The sequence below is a fragment of the Bufo bufo genome, chromosome 4 (assembly GCF_905171765.1).
Source record: "Bufo bufo chromosome 4, aBufBuf1.1, whole genome shotgun sequence".
NCBI classification, from domain to species: domain Eukaryota; kingdom Metazoa; phylum Chordata; class Amphibia; order Anura; family Bufonidae; genus Bufo; species Bufo bufo.
This window is the reverse complement of record NC_053392.1, coordinates 308,194,747-308,210,992: the sequence shown is the minus strand read 5'-3', so window position 1 is coordinate 308,210,992 and position 16,246 is coordinate 308,194,747. Positions and strand designations below refer to the sequence as shown.

The 16,246-nt window shown below is 41.0% G+C and overlaps 1 protein-coding gene across 1 annotated transcript in view; it reads left to right on the top strand.

The window, feature by feature from the left end:
- The first annotated feature begins 9,438 nt into the window (after positions 1-9,438).
- Positions 9,439-16,246, top strand: part of LOC120998184 (gamma-aminobutyric acid receptor subunit rho-2-like) — a 125,291-nt gene continuing 118,483 nt past the window's right edge. Inside the window, exon 1 of the mRNA XM_040428756.1 lies at positions 9,439-9,629. Within this exon, the coding sequence (XP_040284690.1) occupies positions 9,439-9,629 (191 nt within the window). The remainder of the gene's footprint in view (positions 9,630-16,246) is intronic.

Here is a 16,246-nt window from a genome sequence, read left to right as displayed (position 1 = left end):
ACAGGTAGCTCAGTAAAGTAGCACCAAGCACCACTACACTACACTACACCCCCCCCCTTCACTTATTAACCCCTTATTAGGCCCCTGATCACCCCTGATCACCCCATATAGACTCCCTGATCACCCCCCTGTCATTGATCACCCCCCTGTCATTGATCACCCCCCTGTAAAGCTCCATTCAGACGTCCGCATGATTTTTACGGATCCACTGATAGATGGATCGGATCCGCAAAACGCATCCGGACGTCTGAATGAAGCCTTACAGGGGCGTGATCAATGACTGTGGTGATCACCCCATATAGACTCCCTGATCACCCCCCTGTAAAGCTCCATTCAGATGTCCGCATGATTTTTACGGATGCACTGATAGATGGATCGGATCCGCAAAACGCATCCGGACGTCTGAATGAAGCCTTACAGGGGCATGATGAATGACTGTGGTGATCACCCCATATAGACTCCCTGATCACCCCCCTGTCATTGATTACACCCCTGTCATTGATCACCCCCCTGTAAAGCTCCATTCAGATGTCCGCATGATTTTTACGGATGCACTGATAGATGGATCGGATCCGCAAAACGCATCCGGACGTCTGAATGAAGCCTTACAGGGGCGTGATCAATGACTGTGGTGATCACCCCATATAGACTCCCTGATCACCCCCCTGTCATTGATTACCCCCCTGTAAAGCTCCATTCAGACGTCCGCATGATTTTTACGGATCCACTGATAGATGGATCGGATCCGCAAAACGCATCCGGACGTCTGAATGAAGCCTTACAGGGGCGTGATCAATGACTGTGGTGATCACCCCATATAGACTCCCTGATCACCCCCCTGTCATTGATCACCCCCCCGTCATTGATCACCCCTCTGTAAGGCTCCATTCAGACATTTTTTTGGCCCAAGTTAGCGGATTTTTTTTTTTTTTTCTTACAAAGTCTCATATTCCACTAACTTGTGTCAAAAAATAAAATCTCACATGAACTCCCCATACCCCTCACGGAATCCAAATGCGTAAAATTTTTTAGACATTTATATTCCAGACTTCTTCTCACGCTTTAGGGCCCCTAGAATGCCAGGGCAGTATAAATACCCCACATGTGACCCCATTTCGGAAAGAAGACACCCCCAGGTATTCCGTGAGGGGCATATTGAGTCCATGAAAGATTGAAATTTTTGTCCCAAGTTAGCGGAACGGGAGACTTTGTGAGAAAAAAATTAAAAATATCAATTTCCGCTAACTTGTGCCAAAAAAAAAAAAAATTCTATGAACTCACTATGCCCCTCATTGAATACCTTGGGGTGTCTTCTTTCCAAAATGGGGTCACTTGTGGGGTAGTTATACTGCCCTGGCATTCTAGGGGCCCAAATGTGTGGTAAGGAGTTTGAAATCAAATTCTGTAAAAAATGACCTGTGAAATCCGAAAGGTGCTCTTTGGAATATGGGCCCCTTTGCCCACCTAGGCTGCAAAAAAGTGTCACACATCTGGTATCTCCGTACTCAGGAGAAGTTGGGGAATTTGTTTTGGGGTGTCATTTTACATATACCCATGCTGGGTGAGAGAAATATCTTGGCAAAAGACAACTTTTCCCATTTTTTATACAAAGTTGGCATTTGACCAAGATATTTCTCTCACCCAGCATGGGTATATATAAAATGACACCCCAAATCACATTCCCCACCTTCTCCTGAGTACGGAGATACCAGATGTGTGACACTTTTTTGCAGCCTAGGTGGGCAAAGGGGCCCATATTCCAAAGAGCACCTTTCGGATTTCACAGGTCATTTTTTACAGAATTTGATTTCAAACTCCTTACCACACATTTGGGCCCCTAGAATGCCAGGGCAGTATAACTACCCCACAAGTGATCCCATTTTGGAAAGAAGAGACCCCAAGGTATTCGCTGATGGGCATAGTGAGTTCATAGAACTTTTTATTTTTTGTCACAAGTTAGTGGAATATGAGACTTTGTAAGAAAAAAAAAAAAAAGAAAAAAAATCATCATTTTCCGCTAACTTGTGACAAAAAATAAAAAGTTCTATGAACTCACTATGCCCATCAGCGAATACCTTAGGGTGTGTACTTTCCGAAATGGGGTCATTTGTGGGGTGTTTGTACTGTCTGGGCATTGTAGAACCTCAGGAAACATGACAGGTGCTCAGAAAGTCAGAGCTGCTTCAAAAAGCGGAAATTCACATTTTTGTACCATAGTTTGTAAACGCTATAACTTTTACCCAAACCATTTTTTTTTTACCCAAACATTTTTTTTTTATCAGACATGTAGAACAATAAATTTAGAGCAAAATTTATATATGGATGTCGTTTTTTTTTGCAAAATTTTACAACTGAAAGTGAAAAATGTCATTTTTTTGCAAAAAAATCGTTAAATTTCGATTAATAACAAAAAAAGTAAAAATGTCAGCAGCAATGAAATACCACCAAATGAAAGCTCTATTAGTGAGAAGAAAAGGAGGTAAAATTCATTTGGGTGGTAAGTTGCATGACCGAGCAATAAACGGTGAAAGTAGTGTAGGTCAGAAGTGTAAAAAGTGGCCTGGTCTTTCAGGGTGTTTAAGCACTGGGGGCTGAGGTGGTTAAAAAGTGAAAGTTTGATTTATGATGATTATTCTGTCCCATTACTTTTGGTTCCTTAACAAGTGGGAGACACATATGAAAACTGTTGTAATTCCTACACCGTTCACCTGATTTGGATGTAAATACCCTCAAATTAAAGCTGACAGTCTGCAGTTAAAGCAAATCTTGTTTGTTTCATTTCAAATCCATTGTAGTGGTGTATAGAGCCAAAATTTTTAAAATTGTGTTGATGTCCCAATATTTATGGACCTGACTGTATATAAGAGATTTAAACTCAGGAAGTAATTGCTTAATCCCTTAAAGGAGTTGTTTTAGACTTCAGATTTTAATGATCTATCCTCAGGATAGGATATCAGTATCAGAATGGGGGGGGTCCGATGGCACCTCCATTGATCAGCTGTTTCGGACAGCCATGGCACCTGAAACTATACAGTGTAAATAGCATAAGCTAAAAACTAGGTGTGTCTTATGGGCAGGTATGTCTTATATAGAGGAAAATACAGTGCGTGTTTGGTATTCTCATGATTTTAACAAACTGTACAATAACTTATAGTAGTTTACAAACAAGTCCCCCCAAAATTATCTGGTCCTTAAAGAGGTTATCCCATGACTAATGTAAAAAATTAAAATCAGACATCATATAGTACATGACAATCTCTTTCTAACAGAACCAGCCCTGTACCTCACATGGATCCAGAGATCTCCCCACTCATTGCTCAGCTAGATTTATATCAAGCTGACAGCTCAAGGGGAGTGTCTTTTCTGCTGCAGCTAAGGGGGCGTGTCCATGCTCTCCCTATCACAGCTCAGGAGGCGTGTCCATGCTCTCTTTATCACAGCTCAGGAGGCAGTTGAAGGATGAAACTGAGCATGGTGGCCATCTAAGTGAGCAGGTCAAAGAAATAAGAAAACACACAAACAGCAGGTGGTGCTATACAGATACATTTTATTGAATAACTCAATAGCTATACCAAAGGTTTGATTACATGCAAATAAAGTATTCAGATGCAGGTGCTCTTTTGAAAGCTGTAGAATATTTTTGTGGAACAACTCCTTTAACCGCCTCCGGACCGCCTAATGCAGGATCGCGTTCCGGAGGCGGCAGCTCTGCGCAGAGTCACACATATACGCGTCATCTCGCGAGACTCGAGATTTCCTGTGAGTGTTCACAGGATCGGAAGGTAAGCGAGTGGATCTCCAGCCTGCCAGCGGCGATCGTTCGCTGGCAGGCTGGAGATGCGATTTTTTTTTTTTTTTTTTTTAACCTCTAACAGGTATATTAGACGCTGTTTTGATAACAGCGTCTAATATACCTGCTACCTGGTCCTCTGGTGGTCCCTTTTGTTTGGATCGACCACCAGAGGACACAGGCAGCTCAGTAATAAGTAGCACCAAACACCACTACACTACACCCCCCCCCGGTCACTTATTAACCCCTGATCACCCCATATAGACTCCCTGATCACCCCCCTGTCATTGATCAACCCCCTGTAAGGCTCCATTCAGACGTCCGTATGTTTTTTACGGATCCACGGATACATGGATCGGATCCGCAAAACACATACGGACATCTGAATGGAGCCTTATAGGGTGGTGATCAATGACAGGGGGGTGATCACCCCATATAGACTCCCTGATCACCCCCCTGTCATCACCCCCCTGTCATTGATCACCCCCCTGTAAGGCTCCATTCAGACGTTCATATGTGTTTTGTGGATCCGATCCATGTATCCGTGGATCTGTAAAAAACATACGGACGTCTGAATGGAGCCTTACAGGGGGGTGATCAATGACAGGGGGGTGATCACCCCATATAGACTCCGTGATCACCCCCCTGTCATTGATCACCCCCCTGTAAGGCTCCATTCAGACATTTTTTTTGGCCCAAGTTAGCGGAAATTTTATTATTATTTTTTCTTACAAAGTCTCACATGAACTCACCATACCCCTTACGGAATCCAAATGCATAAATTTTTTTTAGACATTTATATTCCAGACTTCTTCTCACGCTTTAGGCCCCCTAAAACGCCAGGGCAGTATAAATACCCCACATGTGACCCCATTTCGGAAAGAAGACACCCTAAGGTATTCCGTGAGGGGCATATTGAGTCCATGAAAGATTGAAATTTTTGTCCCAAGTTAGCGGAAAGGGAGACTGTGAGAAAAAAAAATAAAAAAATTTCCGCTAACTTGCGTCCAAAAAAATAAATTTCTATGAACTCGCCATGCCCCTCATTGAATACCTTGGGGTGTCTTCTTTCCAAAATGGGGTCACATGTGGGGTATTTATACTGCCCTGGCATTTTAGGGGCCCTAAAGCGTGAGAAGTCTGGGATCCAAATGTCTAAAAATGCCCTCATAAAAGGAATTTGGGCCCCTTTACGCATCTAGGCTGCAAAAAAGTGTCACACATCTGGTATCGCCGTACTCAGGAGAAGTTGGGCAATGTGTTTTGGGGTGTCATTTTACATATACTCATGCTGGGTGAGATAAATATCTTGGTCAAATGCCAACTTTGTATAAAAAATGGGAAAAGTTGTCTTTTGCAGAGATATTTCTCTCACCCAGCATGGGTATATGTAAAAAGACACCCCAAAACACATTGCCCAACTTCTCCTGAGTACGGCGATACCACATGTGTGACACTTTTTTGCAGCCTAGGTGGGCAAAGGGGCCCACATTCCAAAGAGCACCTTTAGGATTTCACAGGTCATTTTTACACATTTTGATTTCAAACTACTTACCACACATTAGGGCCCCTAGAATGCCGGGGCAGTATAACTACCCCATAAGTGACCCCATTTTGGAAAGAAGACACCCCAAGGTATTCCGTGAGTGGCATGGCGAGTTCCTAGAATTTTTTATTTTTTGTCACAAGTTAGTGGAAAATGATGATTTTTAATTTTTTTTTCTTACAAAGTCTCATATTCCACTAACTTGTGACAAAAAATAAAAACTTCCATGAACTCGCCATGCCCATCACGAAATACCTTGGGGTGTCTTCTTTCCAAAATGGGGTCACTTGTGGGGTAGTTATACTGCCCTGGCATTTTAGGGGCCCGAATGCGTGAGAAGTGGTTTGAAATCAAAATCTGTAAAAAATGGCCGGTGAAATCCGAAAGGTGCTCTTTGGAATGTGGGCCCCTTTGCCCACCTAGGCTGCAAAAAAGTGTCACACATCTGGTATCGCCGTACTCAGGAGAAGTTGGGCAATGTGTTTTGGGGTGTCTTTTTACATATACCCATGCTGGGTGAGAGAAACATCTTGGCAAAAGACAACTTTTCCCATTTTTTTTATACAAAGTTGGCATTTGACCAAGATATTTATCTCACCCAGCATGGGTATATGTAAAATGACACCCCAAAACACATTGCCCAACTTCTCTTGAGTACGGCAATACCACATGTGTGACACTTTTTTGCAGCCTAGGTGGGCAAAGGGGCCCACATTCCAAAGAGCACCTTTCGGATTTCACCGGCCATTTTTTACAGATTTTGATTACAAACTACTTCGCACGCATTTGGGCCCCTAAAATGCCAGGACAGTATAACTACCCCACAAGTGACCCCATTTTGGAAAGAAGACACCCCAAGGTATTTCGTAATGGGCATAGTGAGTTCATGGAAGTTTTTATTTTTTGTCACAAGTTAGTGGAATATGAGACTTTGTAAGAAAAATAAAAAGAAAAGAAAATCATCATTTTCCGCTAACTTGTGACAAAAAATAAAAAATTCTAGGAACTCGCCATGCCACTCACGGAATACCTTGGGGTGTCTTCTTTCCAAAATGGGGTCACTTGTTGGGTAGTTATACTACCCTGGCATTCTAGGGGCCCTAATGTGTGGTAAGTAGTTTGAAATCAAAATGTGTAAAAAATGACCTGTGAAATCCTAAAGGTGCTCTTTGGAATGTGGGCCCCTTTGCCCACCTAGGCTGTAAAAAAGTGTCACACATCTGGTATCGCCGTACTCAGGAGAAGTTGGGCAATGTGTTTTGGGGTGTCATTTTACATATACCCATGCTGGGTGAGATAAATATCTTGGTCAAATGCCAACTTTGTATAAAAAAATGGGAAAAGTTGTCTTTTGCCAAGATATTTCTCTCACCCAGAGAAACTACTTACCACACATCAGCGAATACCTTTTAGGGTGTCTACTTTCTGAAATGGGGTCATTTGTGGGGTGTTTGTACTGTCTGGCCATTGTAGAACCTCAGGAAACATGACAGGTGCTCAGAAAGTCAGAGCTGCTTCAAAAAGCGGAAATTCACATTTTTGTACTATAGTTTGTAAACGCTATAACCTTTACCCAAACCATTTTTTTTTTTTTTACCAAAACATTTTTTTTTTTTTATCAAAGACATGTAGAACAATAAATTTTGAGAAAAATGTATATATGGATGTCGTTTTTTTTTACAAAATTTTACAACTGAAAGTGAAAAATGTCTTTTTTGCAAAAAAATCGTTAAATTTCGATTAATAACAAAAAAAGTAAAAATGTCAGCAGCAATGAAATACCACCAAATGAAAGCTCTATTAGTGAGAAGAAAAGGAGGTAAAATTCATTTGGGTGGTAAGTTGCATGACCGAGCAATAAACGGTGAAAGTAGTGTAGTGCAGAAGTGTAAAAAGTGGTCTGGTCATTAAGGGTGTTTAAGCTAAGGGGGCTGAAGTGGTTAAAGGTTATGGACGCCTTTTGAGGAAATTTTATTTTATAATTCCATTTTCCTCATTTTGGGCTAAAAATCATTTTTCATTTGGTCTTTATTAAAAATCTTCAGCAGTTTTTGTGATACATGCGGTTAAATGTCAGTCCATCTGCAAACTATCCTAAGGTCTATATAGCCTTTAAAGGGGTTGTCGATAGAGGTGACGGCATTGATTGTAAATGAATCGAAGTTAACCCAAATTTATCAAAAATTTAAGTTTTGTCCAAATCCAAAAAATTTGGGTGATTTGCTTCAAGCGAATTTTGAAGATAACGAGAGAAAAAAAACTAATTAAAAAAATTAAAGGTCAGAGATTAGGTGACCTAAGAGTTTCATCCACACATTTTCAGGACAATTGGAGTATCGTATTTTTCGCTTTATAAGACGCACTCCCCCCCCCAAAAGTGGGGGGAATATGGCAGTGCGTCTTATAAAGTGAACACTGCCATGTTTACTTTGGTGACGCTGATACATTGCGGCCTGCGATGTATCAGAGGGGTGGGAGGAGGGGACGGAGGCTGGCAACACTTGCGGCGGGGCCTGATGCAGTCACTGTACTGTAATACATTCTTAGTCCTTCACGCTCCTCCCACTTCATTCATGAAGGAGGAGCAGGAGCGTGAATGAGTGAGCATCGCGAGGTTACGCTGCCGTCTGCCTGACGCTTTCATAGTGAGTTGTACTACTACAGAGAATTGCCCTAGTTTAAAGCAGAGACACTGATTGAAGATTATAGACTTTACATATGAAAACTGCTTTCTTCTATAACAGGTCATGCTCCTCCCACTTCATTAATGAAGCTGGCAGGAGCGTGACTGACTGAGTGAGTGACGTCACATGCTGGCCGGACTGCTGCTTTTTATAGTGAGTACTGTTATAGAAGAAAGCAGAGCCATTAAAAGATTTTACATATAAAGTCTACTGTGTGCCCTGTGGTGTAATGGGGGTCACTATTCGCACAGGGACAATATACTGTCACACATATGATACTGTGACCACTATAAGATCATCTTATGCTGGTCACAGTATCATATGTGTCACAGTATATTGTCCCTGTGTGAATAGTGACCCCCATTACATAAGATGTTATATGTGTGTCATCCACACATCCCCCGTAGTAGTATATCATCCACACATTCCCCTCATAACAGTGCGTCATCCACAGATTCCCCATAAAAGTGAGTCATCCACAGATCCCCCCATAACAGTGTCATCCACAGGTCCCCCATAACAGTGCGTCATCCACAGACCACCATTAGTTCAAAACCCCCCAAAAGCACACCTTTTGGTTCAAAATATTTGTTTTCTTATTTCCCTCCTCAAAAATCTAGGTGCGTCTTATCATCAGGTGCGTCTTATAAAGCGAAAAATACAGATTTCTATCTGGGCAGAATCAATTTAGACCCAAATTAAGTTGATTGACCAATTCGGCTAAATCAATCTAAAATCACTATTGAAGGGCAGCGTTCCTTTCAGTGGATCCGGCTATTCATTTGAGTGGCTGCAACTGCAACTTCCTCAAGCAAAATCTGCTGAAAGGTTTTTCGAACCTAAATGTGAGGGCTCGGCCAGCTCCACTCTAAAAAGGATCATCTTCATGAGACAAACAGAGCTAAGTTTGGCAGCATAGTACATTTATGCTTTGTCAATTACTACTGTTCGTATCACTCTATCCATAACCTGTATAACTAATATACAGTCTTTCTCTAAATATTTAACATCTCTTTGTTTATAGAGCTTTAGAATATACGATATGCGGTTCTATATTATTAGTTAAAATGACAAAATACAAATCTTAAATCCACATTTCTAAATGTTTGAAAAGATTCTGTGGTTTACCATGAAAATCTAACCCAGATTAGTGCTCTGATGAATCATCCAGTGTGCCCATGATTGCATTGTGAACCACATGCCTATTATGTAAGGGGTTTAATGAAATCTCTGTTCTACGACCCCGGGGGATATGTAGTATAGCACAGCCAACTTCTAGTAGCCCTTTGAAATGGCCAGTGCTTATCATTCATGTAAGGAAAGCCAGTGATATCAGTAGTACTTTACAGGAATCAGAAGCACAGCCTGCACACTGATCTGTCCTGCCAGTATGTTTCCTGGGACAAACAGCTGACTCAATGTGTGCTCCAGTAGGCACTGCCACTGCTGGGAGAAACTACAGAGCAGATCATTTTCCATCCACTATTCTGAAAATGCCTCATTCATTTAAACTCCTTCTGTTGATTTTCTGCCTCATCCTCCTCACAGAAAGCAGAAAGCATAGGAGGAGAAGATGGGCAAATCAAATGGAAGTGCAAAAGCAAGCCAGGTAAGCATTCCTAGAAGAGGACGTACTGTCTTCTATGCGATTTTGTCATAGCTGTGCCTACTGTATTAGACTAAACCTATTGCATTACAGTAATATGGGGAGTTACCTTATGATGCAAAATGACAAATGCATTTTATCTGTATATGCCCTATATAGTATAACACAGCACTATATTTCTGCATATGGATTTACATGGTTTTTACTTAGAACATTGTATGCACTATCCTAAACCATGGTGATCTGATAATATAAACCCAGGATAAAAATAGGATGTTCCTAGTCTGGTGTATTTTGAGGCAAACAGTTGATTTGTTTCTGGGTATCATTGGTATTTAAATACTGTATTTAAAGTATTTATGTGGGAATTAGAGAGGGGTAAAAGTGATAGAGGGGAAACATTTATTCAGCACCACTTGGACACATACAGTAAATAATACACTTAAACAATTGTGAATAAAAATAAATACACCGCAGCACTTCCAGTATGTGAAAATAGTGGGATCCTTTTATTCACCCGTGCAACCTTGGTAAGGTGCAATACCGCTGACAGCCCTTGCTACTGGTTGTTTCATCAGGTATGCTGCCCTGAATTTTTGTATCTTCATATATATATATATATATATCATCATCTATAATCAGTAAGCTGTACAGTTGGCAAAGCTGTGGTTTTCAAGAATTTTTGAAATAATGATCTGTATTGCTAATAATGATGCCATGTCACACCTCATTCCTGTTCCCTAGAATGAAATGACTTGGAGATATGCCTTTATAGTGTAGTGCAAAGACAAGAGTTAGGAGTAAAGACTAGTGAATCTGGGTCTTGTGACTGCTAGAAGGCTTCGGAGACAGGTTGTGGTTTGCAGGTATGAGGGGGGGGGGGGAGGGACGACACTATTGTTTAATAGTATCCTATGGATATTTAGTAACATAAGTATGAATGTAGCAGTATAGAACACAGCTTCATAGGTCTAATGATTCCATAATGCCACAAATCTGAATGTCATCATTTCATTTAACTTCATATATAATTTAAAACATAGTGTTTTGCAAAAGAATTCACCACCCTTCACTTTTTTCGTGTTTTGTTACATTACAGCCTTAAGTTCAATGTTTTGTTGATCTGAATGTTATGTGATGGATCTGAATGTTATGTGATGGATCAGAACACAATAGTCTGGTGAAGTAAAATGAGAAAAATGTATAAATAAAACTATTGTTTGGAAATGGAAAACAGAAAATTAGCATGTGCGTATGTGTTCACCCCCTTTGTTAGGAAGCCCATAAAAAGCTCTGGTGCAACCAATTACCTTCAGAAGTCACATAATTAGTGAAATGATGTCCACCTGTGTGCAATCTAAGTGTCACATGATCTGTCATTACATATACACACCTTTTTTGAAAGGCCCCAGAGGCTGCAACACCCAAGCAAGAGGCATCACTAACCAAACACTGCCATGAAGACCAAGGAAATCTCCAAACAAGTAAGGGACAATATTGTTGAGAAGTACAAGTCGGGGTTAGGTTATAAACAAATATCCAAATCTTTGATGATCCCCAGGAGGACCATCAAATCTATCATAACCAAATGGAAAGAACATGGCACAACAGCAAACCTGCCGGCCACCAAAACTCACGGACCGGGCAAGGAGGGCATTAATCAGAGAGGCAGCACAGAGACCTAAGGTAACCCTGGAGTTCCACAGCAGAGACTGGAGTATCTGTACATAGGACAACAATAAGCCGTATGCTCCATTGGGCTTTATGGCAGAGTGGCCAGAAGAAAGCCATTACTTTCGGCAAAAAACAAAAAGGCACGTTGTGAGTTTGCGAAAAGGCATGTGGGAGACTCCCAAAATGTATGGAGAAAGGTGCTCTGATCTGATGTGACTAAAATTTAACTTTTCGGCCATCAAAGAAAACGCTATGTCTGGCGCAAACCCAACACATCACATCACCCAAAGAACACAATTTTTTAGCAGCCAGGACTGGAAAACTGGTCAGAGTTGAGGGAAAGATGGATGGTGCTAAATACAGGGATATTCTTGAGCAAAACCTGTACCACTCTGTGCATATTTTGAGGCTAGGACGGAAGTTCACTTTCCATCAGAACAATGACCCCAAACACACTGCTAAAGCAACACTTGAGTGGTTTAAGGGGAAACATGTAAATGTGTTGGAATGGCCTAGTCAAAGCCTAGATCTCAATCCAATAGAAAATCTGTGGTCAGACTTAAAGATTGCTGTTCACAAGCGCAAATCATTCAACTTGAAGGAGCTGGAGCAGTTTTGCAAAGAGGAATGGGCAAAAATCCCAGTGGTAAGATGTGGCAAGCTCATAGAGACTTATCCAAAGCGACTTGGAGCTGTGATTGCCGGAAAAGGTGGCTCTACAAAGTATTGAATTTAGGGGGGTGAATAGTTATGCACATTGACTTTTTCTGTTATTTTGTCCTATTTGTTGTTTGCTTCACAATATATATATATATATATATATATATATATAAAATAAAAAAAACATCTTCAAATTTGTGGGCATGTTCTGTAAATTAAATGATGCAAATCCGCAAACAATCTATGTTAATTCCAGGTTGTACTTGTGAGGCACCAAAACAGTAAAGGGGGTGAATACTTTTGCAAGGCACTGTAACGGACGAATATTCAGATGTTCTCACAATATGATAATTTTTTTTATAAAGGGGCAACAAATAACATTTCAATAACATTATTATCACATAGAATACATCTTGGCTTTACCTATGATAGGATGGTATAATCATGAAATATTATCTGGCTCAGTGTGCCCTGGGTTACATCAGAAACTAAATCTTTTAAACCAGTCATACAATCTGTCAATGGTCTCGATGTGCCCTTTGATTATAACATTATTTATAAAGTGCCCCTTTAGATTATTTGATAGAGCTGATTTACAGAAACCCAACCAGAGTATTCAGTATATTAGCCTCCAAAAGAAACAGTTGCATTTTCTTCACAAATGATTCTTCTTGGCACATATCCAACAAACATGTTGTACTTAGTCTAATATCTGAAATACGGATTTGTTAGAGTTTGAAAGTTCATTAATAGCAACATTTAGGAATAATTTAATGCTTCCCAAAATTTTTAATTCTCTGCAGATTAACGTGGTGTACGTACATAGAAACTGTAAAATGCAGGCTTTATGTATTGTACAAAGCAAGAGAAATGTTGGAAGTCCTGCTTTAGAATAAGCCACTGCTGACCGTAAAAAGGTATCACCTGAAGCCAAAACAAGGAATTTTCATTTAAAAAAATAAACTCTACGACTAAACAGACTATTTAGAAATGGTTTGGAAATTACATAATTACATAGGTCCCAATAGTTACAATATTAAAGGGGTTGTTGTGCTTAGTTTGCAAAGAGCCCTTCACGTGACCCAAAAATCTTAAAGATAATTTCTAACTGGCGTTCATAGGAATGCTCATTAGTGATTATCTGGCAGAGTAAATGTACCGCTGAATACCCGATGATTGTTCATCGGGTAATCCGATCGTTTGTGCAGACACAAAACTTGTTGTTTGCTTGCAGCAGATCGTGCTGTGTATACACAATCTGCTGTCAGCAAACAACAAATCAGTATGGGAAAGAGCGATGGCATTAGCGAGTGCTCCTCGTACTGTGGAGGAGATCGCTGCATGTAAATACAGCAGCCTCCTCTACCAGCAAGCAGCAGATTGTCAGGAAGGTTGACTTCCTTCCCGAGTCGTCCTGTGTAAAGAGACCTTAACTGATCACTCGGGACACAACCGCTGGGACCCCCACCAAACCAAGAATGGGGGGTCCCGTTTTCCCCATCTGATGTAGTGGCAGGTGGAGCATGTGTCCTGCTGCTTCATTCATTCTCCAAGGGACTGCCGGAGATAGCAGAGTACAGCGCTTGGCTATTTATGGAGGTCAGACCTCCAGCGGTCAATTAGTTATTCCCTATCCTGTGGAAAGGGGATAACTTTCAACCCCTTTAATTAATTCTGTGATGACAATTTTAACTTGAAACCATAATTCTTTGGCAAAGCAATAATTGCTTTTAAGGCCATCACAATGTCATATCAAAATAAGAAAAAAAATGATATAAAGAAATATAAAACTAATAAATATAAAGCAAATCGATCTGTATAAAATACAGAAATAACTGCTGGAAAAAAGGCAATAGCTGCTGGAAGCTGTAAAAGACAGGAGCTTCTTTAGGATCCAGTATAGTACACACAGGCCCTTATAACGCTGGTTTTGATAGGGCCTAAATGACACGCCTCCTACGGCATTCCGTGTTCCAAAATGAAATCTATGGCAGCTTAGGGCTGCCTTAAATTTCATTAATTATTTACACCAGTTTCTGGCAATGATGACTGTCCTAGAGCTGATGGCCCTGCCCACACCCCACCCCTTTCCACGCCCCCTTTCTGGAAACTTGGGGAGGGCGGTGTAAAAATGCCAGTTGTGACTGAAAAAGTCACAAAACCGAGTTTTGTGACTTTTTTAATGCCACAGAACTGGTGCTTTTCAGTAATACAGGTTTTGCTAGTGAAATACCCATGTTGATTGCCTGGATCTTCGAGTCAATTGCATGTGGTGCAAATCGGCAGTGTCTGTGCCACTGAATGTGGTTTCAAGTTACAGTGGTGCAAAAAAATACCATTGCGTGTTGAAATATTTGTGACCAGAGGCTATTATACACTACTCACAAAAAGTTAGGGATATTTGGCTTGTGGGTGAAATTTCAGGATGAACCTAAAATGCACTCTAACCTTTACAGGTGAACTTAATGTGACCTTCTCTAAACTTTCGAATGCACATGTCCAACTGTTGAATGTTTCAGTACTTTTTGCACAACTTTCTGTTCTCTATCAAGGAACTTAACGGCAAAATTCTCAACAAGTTTTTTGATCCATGAATCGCCCAATAAATTTCCTGGTTCAATTAAAATTGGTATTTAAACAGTCCTCCTCATCATGCTGTTCACATTTTAAAATCATGAGGCCAAGACGACACCTAACAATTGATCAACAGTACCTGGCCATTGCGAGGCTTGAAGCAGAATGTTCTCAGACGGAAGTTGCCACTGAGTTTAGAGTGTCACAGAGTGTCATCGGCAGGTTGCAACAGAGATACAGAGAGACTGGAAGAGTCACAGGATGGCATAGAAATGGACGTCCTTTGACCATATTCCACACTGATGACCGCTTCATTATGAACAATACTCTGCGGAACCGGATGATCAATGCTACACAACTCCAGGCACATTTAAGGAAGGTGAGAGGCACCCAAGTGTCACATCAGACCATTTGAAACTGTTTACATCAGCGTGCTAGACGACCTGCAAGGGTACCTGACCACAGGCGTCATCACCTTGCATGGGCCAGGGAGCATCTACGCTGGACAAGGGACCAGTGGGCCTCAGTGCTGTTCACTGATGAAAGTTAAATCACGCTGAGCAGAAATGATGTTGGAAATATCAAGGAAAGCACTATGCATCAGCCACTGTTGTCACTAGACGAGTCTTTGGTGGTGGTGGTGTTACAGTGTGGGCAGGTGTCTAGTCAATACAGAACTGCTGTACACTTTGTGACTGGTACAGTGACAAGCCCATACTACTTGAATAACATCATTAATCACGTTATTGTGCCTCTGCATAAACAACACAGGCCTAATTTCATCTTCATGGACAGCTCATCGAGGTTGCATCATTAGGGAACAGCTGCTGGAGACTGGGGTACCTCCAATGGAGTGGTCTGAGCATTCTCCAGACCTGAATCCCATTGAAAACCTACGGGATCAGCTGAGTCGTTGTGTAGAGGACCACACTTCAAGAGTGGGATGCCATGCACCAGAAGACAATAAGTTCACTTGTGAACTGCATGAGACACCATTGTCAAGCTAGAATTGATGCTCAAGGCCACATGACAAGTTTTTGTGTGTGTATACCGACCACTGTTGGCTTTTATTTCAATAAATTGTAAGAGATGAGGAAATCACCATTGCATGCTTCTACTTAAAGGCCCTACTTTCATGATATGATATCACTGTACCTTTTAACTTTTTATGTTTTCCATACATTGCACCCGAAAGCCAAATATCGCTAACTTTTTGTGAGTAGTATAATTTGAAGGACCCACTGTAGTTAAAGGGGTTGTCTCACTTCAGCAAATGGCATTGATCATGTAGACAAAGTTAATACAAGGCAGTTACTAATGTATTGTCCATATTGCCTCCTTTATGGACTTGATTAATTTTTTCATTGCATTATGCACTGCTTGCATCAAGAGGTTACATCCACCCTGCAATCCATCAGTGCTTGAACACTATAGGAAAAAGCGCCAGCATGTCTTGTGGCCGTGACTGTGGGAGTGAGCATAGGCATGCATGCACAGCAACTCCTGCCCTGGCCACCTCGTATCTGTATAATGTGATGAAAAAAATTGTCCATATTGCCTCCTTTGCTGGTTTGACTATCACAATACATTAGTAAGTGTCTTGTATGTTCTTTCTCTACATGATAAATGTCATTTGCTGAAGTGAGACAACACCTTTTAAAGCCCTTTTTTCTGGGGAATGATTAAGGTAATCTTTACAAACTGATAAATTA